This window comes from Salvia splendens, unplaced genomic scaffold, assembly GCF_004379255.2.
Source record: "Salvia splendens isolate huo1 unplaced genomic scaffold, SspV2 ctg133, whole genome shotgun sequence".
NCBI lineage: Eukaryota > Viridiplantae > Streptophyta > Magnoliopsida > Lamiales > Lamiaceae > Salvia > Salvia splendens.
In genome coordinates, this window is record NW_024598774.1 from 1 (window position 1) to 10,068 (window position 10,068).

General features: G+C 36.6%; 1 protein-coding gene, 1 long non-coding RNA gene and 1 other non-coding gene across 3 annotated transcripts; 1 reads left to right on the forward strand and 2 right to left on the reverse strand.

The window, feature by feature from the left end:
• The first annotated feature begins 386 nt into the window (after nucleotides 1-386).
• On the forward strand, nucleotides 387-458 carry TRNAQ-CUG. The gene has a single exon. It is a non-coding gene; the product is annotated as a tRNA-Gln (tRNA).
• Nucleotides 459-896: 438 nt separating this feature from the next.
• On the reverse strand, nucleotides 897-3,140 carry LOC121789079 (dolichyl-diphosphooligosaccharide--protein glycosyltransferase subunit DAD1-like). The gene is made up of 5 exons (XM_042187608.1): nucleotides 2,994-3,140; nucleotides 2,855-2,902; nucleotides 1,656-1,743; nucleotides 1,517-1,560; nucleotides 897-1,163 (listed from the first exon to the last, which is right to left on the reverse strand). The coding sequence occupies exons 1-5, from the start codon at nucleotides 3,078-3,080 to the stop codon at nucleotides 1,080-1,082; spliced, it is 351 nt and encodes a 116-aa protein (XP_042043542.1). The 5' UTR covers nucleotides 3,081-3,140; the 3' UTR covers nucleotides 897-1,079.
• Nucleotides 3,141-6,448: 3,308 nt separating this feature from the next.
• Nucleotides 6,449-7,069, reverse strand: LOC121789083. Its single transcript, XR_006047970.1, has 3 exons — nucleotides 6,963-7,069; nucleotides 6,705-6,777; nucleotides 6,449-6,563 (listed from the first exon to the last, which is right to left on the reverse strand). It is a non-coding gene; the product is annotated as an uncharacterized LOC121789083 (long non-coding RNA).
• Nucleotides 7,070-10,068: the final 2,999 nt, after the last annotated feature.

Below are 10,068 nucleotides of genomic sequence, written 5' to 3' on the forward strand. Positions count from 1 at the left end.
CCCGCCATTGGAGATGCTCTTAGGGTTTAGCAGAAATCTGACAGAGACGGGCTCTTCCGTGTAATTTCAAGTCACGTGCGAATTTCAAGTCATTCTTTCACTGACTCGGTACGAATTAAATACACATAAATTATTCAGTTATTATGGTTTAGTCTATGTCAGAATGACTTCTCAGCTCGATTTGCAAACATAGTGGGAATACCTACGGTAGCCATTTTGCTCACCGGCCAATTGAAAAGATGGAACGCGGTCTCGGCCTGGAGCTTGAGAATATGGGAGGAGAAAGAGGGCGGCAGTCTGATTAGTGATTAGCCGATTAGGTATTTACCCAAAATTGGTGAAGATTTATTGATTGTATACAATTAAAGTAGTGAAATAATAAAAAAGGTCCCATGGTCTAGTGGTTAGGACATTGGACTCTGAATCCAGTAACCCGAGTTCAAGTCTCGGTGGGACCTTTTTTTATTTTTCATTTTTAGGATTTTTGGATGAACATCAGTTACCACTCCTCCAATTTTATGGAGTAATATTTCATTTCATTAGAACAAAGCCACAAACTCACCTTTTAATTTGTACTCCTTGTTAAAATCAAATTTAGTTTCTGGCATTCTCTCATGGCAGTAGAAACTTTATACCAGAACGTAATTGTTAAAATCAAAGTATTTAATTGTCAGTTCCTTTAGATGGAAACTTAATATGAAAAACGTCAATGTTAAAATAAAAAATCCAGTATTAGCCAATTCCATGATAAAGTAATGAATCTTCATCCCAAGTCGAAAACAAAGCAATCAATCACTTATCTAACACTCCGTCCTTCTTTACCTTTTCATCCAACTTCTTTAATGACTCTAAAACTAAAGATCAATAACATTGCAAATAGCACCCAATAAAAAAGATGGCTCAAAAACATACTACTCCTCAGGTTTTCTCAAAATATTAGTAGTACATTCTATTCTCTCAGTTTTCTTGTATGAAATATCCAGTGTAACAGCACAAACTTCTAATAAATCGATCACAATGATTCTACCAGAGTACAATTCAAAACTCAAATGAGCTCGTGTCTTTTCCAGGACATTGACTTATCCTAGGAAGTTCATAATAACCAAATGAAGCACTAGATTGCAGAGTACAAAATCCGCGAAAGCACGCTCAGGAGGTAAATCCTGCAAAATTGTGGGCATGCGACTTAGTGAATCAACCAACAAAGTTCACAACTGGAGAAAAGTTGAAAAGACTGAGGAATAAGGATAATAATATTGAGCCAAGCTTTTTATTCCTTAGTATTATCCGTAACTTTTGGTGTGCTATTAATCTGATCTGTTACTAAGATTACAATTTACAAGACAGACAGTTCCGAATGCATATCAGAACACTCAACAAAACTTGATAACAAATAACTGAATGTTAGAAGTAGAACTGCTAGCTAGAAATTTACTGCTTTGAATTCTTATAAATATAATCAAGAAAGATTGATTCCAGACTCCATAACTCAGAGTCTTGAAGATCAGTGCATTACCTTGAATTCCTTGTTATCTTTGTTTACTTGAATTCGGAGACTAACTGTAGCCCAAAAAATAAAAAATCTAATTAAGAGGTATTCCAAGACTGGATCAATATCATTTTGCATACAAAATATGATCGTGCAATCTACATACCAGCAAGGACAGCAGTTCCCACGCATGAAAGTACACCAGAAAGAAAGGAGTTAAATGGGAATGATCCAACAATAGCCATGTAAGCAACCTGAGGAGAAACAGAACATTAGCTACCCATGTAAGAAAATAAAAAATTATTTGAAGTCAAACATGAGGTTTAGAAGCTAATAGTTAATATGATTACAGATTACAAGATCAAAGCACAGTAGTCATCTTGTTAACATATATGCCTGATTTGGTTGAAAGGAGTTCTCTTTCATCTTATTCTGATCACAAGGTTGGGAAATAGAACTAAAATGGGTGACAATAGCAATATGAAAATATCTCGAAAGAAACATTTTGAGTTCTAATCTATCTTAAAGGCACTTGAGCCTATTAAAATAGGAAATGGCAGAACAAGTTGAGGAATTCATGATCTATCTTCTTGATAAATCATAAATCTTTAACTCATTATCCATACTTCAAACAGAATCCACAAAAATTAGTATATGAAAACAATATGACATCACCACTACACCATACAACTTATGAAACACCCACATTGTCCAGGTATCCTCTATTACCTTCAGGTTCATAATCAAAATAAAAGATGCTACTATCTGTCTCCATAAATAGAACCTCATCATGAGGGAATTACAAATAAAGTCTTTCGAATTTTTATTTCAACAAAATATGGAAAATAAAATAGAGACAAATCCTCTCATCTTCAGTGTCTGCATAGTTTTGGAAGCTCAAGAGTCCAATATTGTGGTGAGTTGTGCATTTTCAAACATATGCTCATAATCTAAAGGAAATTTCAGTTATGAGTCATTACAACATTCTTTGATGGATTGATCACATGCATTCACAACTCCACTTCACAACAAGAAGAAATCATACCTAACTATTACAGAAAATTCACAAGAAAAAGGCATATATATCTAATTCATACACCAGCATTTCCTATCCGACCTCGGATCTCCTACCAGATTCATAAGTTAGTCAAGCACAACCCAACCACACACAAAACTAACCCGTATCATCTTTTCATTTTGACTTCACCAGTACAAAATCAAAATTCCAACACTCATGGAACAAACCATTCAGATTTAAACCTCCATAGCTCAAGGAAAGAATTTCACAACCGTGACTAATTAACACGAAATCAGTTAAACTGAGCAAAATCATAACTCCAAATGTCAGATAAATTCTCGTCATACCTGAATCACAGCGGTGACGATCGCGAAGACAATGTAGAGATCGATGATCTGAGAAACAGATTTAATAATTAAACACCAAATTTCTCGGAAAATTCAAACGAAGCATCAGGAAATATAAAATTGGACAGAGAGAGAAGACCTTAAGATGATTAGCGGTTGCGGCGTAGGCAGAGCGAAGAGAGTGAAACAGTGCGTGGACATCGCTCGTCGTTGCTGATTTCCCCATTTTCTCACAGTCTAAATCTCTCTATTTTGCTTGAGGTCGATCGATACTGAAGACTTGAACAACCCAAATGACTTTGGGTTTTGTTCAGGCCACGTTATGCGAAGTTACCATTACACCCTTTGGCCCCATGAATAATGGGGAGTATAAAATGAATTTTGGGGTTTCTCTTTTTTGACCAAAAAATCACATTGGAGCATGATATCATTTTGCTTTGCTTTTTAAAGAAAGTTTATAGTAATAGTTTGATGTGGAAGTTGATTAAAATTTAAAATACATGGAGTATATAACTACATTTTACATGAAAATTGAATGCAGCTATTTTTTTTTAATATTTGATATATTTTCTTAGTTATGTTTGTGACCGTTTTTTTTTCCAAAAAAGTATGTCAATCTTTTAGGTGTGCCTATTTTTGCGCATGCATCAGTGATCACTCTTATGATATCATCCACTTAAATAATCTTGAAACCACTTTGTAATGCAAGAAGTTAGACCTGTGTTATCTTCCGCTTGAATCGTTCTGGAACCACTTCTTTATATGAGAAGTTTGACTTAGATACAAACTATAAGAGTGTCCACAATGGGGGAGCCGCGGCCCGCGGCTCGGTGCACGGCCCCCCATTGCAGAGAGCCGAGAGGCAGGGCACAGGGCCGAGAGCCGAGGGCGAGCCGCGGCCGCGGCCTTCACGCGGCTGAGCCGTGTGAGCCGCGGCCCTCCACTGCAGCGGGCAGCCATTCGCGGCTGAGCCGCGGAATTTAATTTTTTTTTTAATTTTGAAAATTATTTATAAAATACTACACTTCCATTCCATTTTTCCAACTCCATGTCACTTCCATTTTCCTCCAATCTTTCCAATATTTCCTTCCAATTTCGATTCAACCTTGCAACTATGGATTCCGACGATGAACAATTCCAACAAGCGGTAGATCTGGAGTTCCAAAACCTTGTTGCAGCGGTGCAACGTGAAGCCGACGAGGCGGAAGATGCGGCGGAGGCGGCGGCTGAGGCGGCGGCGGCGGCGGTGGCAGTCCCTCGGCCATTCTATCATCGGCGGTATTTCGACCGTGATCATGCCGGGGCTGACCGCCGGTTGATGGAAGACTACTTCAACGAGAACGCCCGTTATCCGCCAGAGATTTTCCGTAGGCGATTCAGAATGTCGCAAAATCTCTTCGTCCATATAGCGACGTGTTTGGCGCAGCGGTTCAAGTGCTTCAACTTGCGATATGATGCCACCGGTCGACCCGGCTTGTCGACATACCAGAAGTGTACGATGGCAATTAGGCAGCTTGCCTATGCCAGGCCCGCTGACATGTTCGACGAATACCTACAGATGGGCGAAATGACTGCCCTACAGACGTTGAGGCAGTTTTGCAGGGGCATTAAGGATATCTTCAAAGGGGAGTATCTACGGAAGCCATCGGCCGATGATTGCCAGAGATTGATTGATATGCACGGGACTGCATATCATTTTCCAGGGATGTTGGGGAGCATCGATTGCATGCACTGGGAGTGGAGGGACTGTCTGGTGGCTTGGAAGAGACAGTTCACTTCTGGTTTCAAAGGCAGACATCCCACGATGATTCTGGAAGCCATTGCTGATTACCGCTTGCGAATCTGGCATGCGTATTTTAGGGTCGCTGGATCGAACAACGACATCAACGTTCTACGATCGTCACACCTCTTCAATGACGAGAGCCGGGGTGAGGGTCCGCAAGTTAGATTCATGGCCAACGGCACTCAGTACAACATGGGGTACTATTTGGCCGATGGGATATACCCTCGCTGGCCCGTGTTTGTGAAGACGATCCGACAACCCGTTGGGCCGAAGCAAACCTACTTCACGAAAAAACAAGAGGGTGCTAGGAAGGATGTTGAGCGAGCTTTTGGTGTACTCCAAGCGCGATGGGCCATTATACGGTGCCCGGCTCGACAATGGCACGAAAATGATGTTGCGGACATCATGACTGCATGTATCATATTGCACAATATGATAATAGATGACGAAGGAGTTGCTGCAGAGCGATGGACACTGGAAGATAGTGCTAGTTCGAGCTCGGGTATTGCCATGGAGCCCCTGCAGATGGGTGTACCACGTAGTAATGAATACTTGATCCAGCGGTACACCGATATGCGGAGCCAAATATCACATACATCACTGCAGGCTGATATGGTTGAAGAGGTCTGGAACGGTAGAAGGGGCGCCGCAGAGTGATATGGGTTTTCGGGTTGTTGTTTTTAAATTAGAAAACTTTCGTTATATAATTTTCCTATTTTAATATAATACAACGAAGTTCTTGTTACATTTTGGTTTTAGGTTGTGAATTTTTTTATTTACAATCCAAATTATTTTATTTTAATATCATAAATTTAAAGTCTAATAAAATTTAATATCGTTAAATTAAAAATAACATTAAAAAAAGAAAATAAATTAATTTTTTTTTATAGAGGGCCACATTTGGTGGCCCTTGTTAATTTTGTTAATTTTGTTACTTTACCATTGCGGAGGGCCACATGAGAGCCACGAATGGTGGCCGGGCCACATTTGGTGGCCTTCAAAGGCCACCATTGTGGACACTCTAACAACCCGGCTCCCAATGCGTTGTCTTCACTTACATGCTAGTAGTATTTGATAAGTTTCCCATGAGTTATCCATCTTAAAAATTGTTCATGCTAAACATGTTTAACCTTGGAGTTTTTTATAAATCGACCATAAAAGAAGATGTATTTTGTTGGTATGAGTTAAACTGTAAAACTTATGCTTTTAAGCTCTTTCGAATATGGGGTCCCATACTTGCATTATAGGTAGGAGTCGCTCTTTGTCCGTGCCTATTATCATTCTCTCTTTATTCGTGCCTATGCACTGACGATCACTGCCTACTTTTGCCCGTATGTTACTGATAAGATATTAAGATAAAATAAATCTAGTTTAAGTTTAAGATAGAAGTGAAGCTATGGTAAGATTAGATTTGACAATTAATATTTAGGTAGGAATACAAAACAAGAATCCCAATAAAAATGATTTTGGTGATTGATATTATAGATTGTGTATATAAACATGTAAACTAAAGAAAATGCCCTTATGCAAAAGCGTAAACCCAACAAATGAATCCAACATACCATCAACAAACTTATGAAATAAAAATATGTATACAGCAAATGAAAAGTAACCTCACTTATTCAATTCTTCTGTAAAATCATTTTGATGTAGATGCATCAATCATCCAGACAAGCTAAACTATAATCGTTTAGACAAAAAGACTCTGTATTACACTACTACATAATCATACAACAACTTGTGAATTGATTGAAGAACTAGTAGAACATGATATAGAATATACAAGACCGTATAAATTCTCAAACTGTACGGATGTAGATGTATTTTGTACGTAGCCTGTCGGATCTTTAGCTTTCTCAAAACGCAGCTAACTGGTCTGAAGTGAAGGAGACATCTTCTGAAGAAGCATGTTTGCTTTATTTACTCCTACACAACCACCACATAAATCATACTAACGTTCTAAAGTGCTTGTGCTCGTGCTAATATACACATAGTTGCTAGCATCGGTTCTGAAGTCATGATCCGTTTGAGTGATTCCCCCTACTAAAAATGGTTATCGAAGATTACCTCGAGAGACTTGCCACTGGGATTGGGTTCAGATGCCTCGGATATCCGCTCTTCAGATTTCTCATTCGAGTACCTGAGATAGAAAAAACGGGGTGTTTTAGCAGTGAGCAACAACCTAAAGCACCAGATCCATAACTCGATGGACTCGTTTAAATATCTAATACTAATGACTATGGAAACGAAGATCATAGCATATGTGCTAGAGCGTGATCGACTAACAAGCTATGAAAGCATAAGTTAATAGCAGATGGCACGTACGTTGAGAGTATAGTAACCCAAATCAGCTCCACGCAATCCACCCATAAGAGGCGTTGCTCGACTGGAATCACTCCATAGGTGATCAAATGAGCAAAAGGCCAGAGCTTCCAACCCGCCTGTCTCATATCATACAAAAAGAATGATCAGTCAATGATTTGAAATTCAGAAATATGTTCTTAAATATTTCATACTAAGGTAGAAAAAGGGATAGACTGAGAAGCTGCATTTGAATTGTTACCATCAACATAGGCTAGAAATGTTGGTTTTAGACTTATAACTCTATAATCCAAAACTAAGACTAAATCTACACCCTTAGATTTTGAAATGAGTGGATGAGATTAAAACTCACAAATTTCAATAAATAGTAAACAAAATATCAACAAAAGGGTAATATTATCATTATGTTATCATATGATAATTTTCGTGAGTATTTTTTTATATCAACATATGATATTACAAATATCAATAATATGACAAGAGAATATCAACACAAGTACACAGTGGCGGATACAGTAAGGCTTAAGGAAGGGCTTAAGCCCTTGCCAAAGTGTTATTTTTCTTATTTTTACTTGTAATTTTTTGAAATTTTGGAGAATCATCTTCTTCAGCCATCATAAAATCAATGGCTTTGAAGATAAAACGTTGAAGATTGAATCGTTGGAAGGGGCTGAATTTGAGTTTTCGAAATTGCAGAAGAAAGATAATGAACAGTTAATATGACTGACTACTGAGTTTTAAAATGCCCCTATTTTGATTCATTAAATATTAAAATATTAGTGTAGGAGGCGTACTTTTTCAAGTATCGCTTTTTTTACTCTATTCCTGAGTCTTATTAGGTTTTCTCTTAAATTTTTTCTTTTCAATTTAATTATACAAAATCTTATTCTTTCTACATTTTTTCATAATTTTTATTAGGAAAATTGATGATTAAAATGTGAAAAAACACTATACAGTAAATTGATATCTGATTTAATTATATAGAGTTTTGTTATTTATTAACAACATGATTAGAATTTTTCATCCTTGTTTGATTTATGTGGACAATTTGTATGAGTTTATGGTGGTATGATAGAACGTTTATATTATTTTGTTTTATATACTCTCTAGTCCTAGAGGTGGGAAAAAATATTGAAATACCGAGATACCTCACTTACCGTGGCGAAAAAAATACCGATTTTTAGGTATACCGCAATTTACGATATGGTAACGATATCAATTTTCTTATATTGTGGTATACCGAAATTATTTTCTGCGTCCGCCACTGCAAGTACAAGAAAATATCAACACAGTTTTATTGATATTTTACCTACATATATTGAGATTTTGCATACACTATATTGAGATTTTTTTTATTTGTTGATAAAATCTGCTTATCAACATGTACGGAAATTGAAATACTACCTCCGTCCCCCAAATATTGGCACACTTTGATCCGGCACGGGTTTTAAGAAATGTAATGGAAAGTGAGTTGAAAAAGTTAGTGGATTGTGGGTCCTACTTTTATATATTAGTTTTATAATAAAATGTGAGTAGGAATAAGTTAGTGGAATATGGGGTCCACTACCAAAAATGGTAAAAGCGAAATGGGACAAACTTTGGGGGATGGACGGAAATGGAAAAATGGGACAAACTTTCAGGGACGGAGGTAGTATAATTTATCAAATTTCATCACTCGAACATCATCGGAACATATGCAATTGAGATCTCATTGGAATCCTTATAAAATTATCTTTAATTTGATATATTTTTTGCGAAAAAATAATTTAAAATATATTATTATTTCAACCATTGTACTCGTTGGAATCCTTATAAAATTATCTTTAATTTGATATATTTTTTGTGAAAAAATAATTTATAATATAACATTATTTCAACCATTGTATATATTTCTATAAAATTATTTAAATATTATATACAAATATATTTAGAATAACAATTATTTAAATGCATCGTTAACTTTTCATAACACTAATTTGCATTATTCTTAATGGGATAAAGCAAACTTTTAGCGGAAAGGATTCCACAATTTTTATTTATTTTATTTCTTTATTTATAAACTAAAATAAATGTTGTTAGTCATGAGATACAGGATAAAAACAAAATTAAGAATTCAACATCACACTCATAAAATTACAATTCAATACCAAATTGCCGATGCAATTTTATGTAATAAACAAAAAACGATTTCAATATATATACTCATAAAGGGTGCTGTTAGGTTGAGATTATTTAGCTAAATTGAGAAATGAGATGCAATCTCAGCCACTAATCCACAAGATTAACGAAATGTCAACAACTATCACATTATGTCAACACGATGGTATAAGTGTCATTTCATTAATCAAATGGTGGAAAAAAATAAAATTAGATTTGAAATCATTTTCTAAAACCTTCTCTAATATATATCGCCACCATCAATCGTCTTCGCCGATCATCAATCAAGCCAGAGACGACGACGCCTCCAGACACGCCATCTCTCTCTCTCGCGGTTTAACGTCGCCGCTGTTCATCGCGCTTCGCCGCTCCTGCTGCACGAAGCTCCAAACAGCCTTCGCTTCTCACGTCGTCGCTTCGCCGGAAGCTTAATTGTTGATTCGAGTATGGATTTGGAGGTATTAGGCTTTGTATTATCAATTGTGTTGGATGTGAACTGATTTTTAGTTAGAGAAATCGCTACCTATGTTTTCGCTGCTGTTGTTCGCGTTTGTCGCCGGAGCTCTGTGTAGAATCCAGAAAGTCGAGGAATCAGCTATTTTGAGGTTCAACTTCGCTTCGCTGTTTTTATCAAAATGCTTGAACATTTGGGGAAAAATCTGAAAATACTGATTTCTGCTCATTTCAATGCTGAATTTTGCTTTTATCTCGCGATTTCAGCAGAGATCTCACAGTTTTTTATTTAATTCGATTTCTGCTGTTTTTTTTTTGTTGATTAGCGATGGTAGAATCAGAAGAGATGAAAATGAACAATGCTGCTGGAAAAAACGGAAGAGAACAAGCATCTTCTTCTAGTTAAGGATTTGTTTAAATTTTTAAGATTATTGACATTTCATACAATAGCTATTGACATAGTTATGATAATATACTTGTGTTTTCTATAAACGGCATA

What these genes read in the sequence shown, in the direction of transcription:
- LOC121789079 (XM_042187608.1), bottom strand. Translation starts at nt 3,080, where the DNA reads ATGGGGAAATCAGCAACGACGAGCGATGTCCACGCACTGTTTCACTCT. An exon ending in CAACCGCTAATCATCTTAAG is followed by an intron (nt 2,903 to 2,993) that starts GTCTTCTCTCTC and finishes TCTGTTTCTCAG; the next exon opens with ATCATCGATCTCTACATTGT. An exon ending in AAGATAACAAGGAATTCAAG is followed by an intron (nt 1,164 to 1,516) that starts GTAATGCACTGA and finishes ACAATTTTGCAG; the next exon opens with GATTTACCTCCTGAGCGTGC.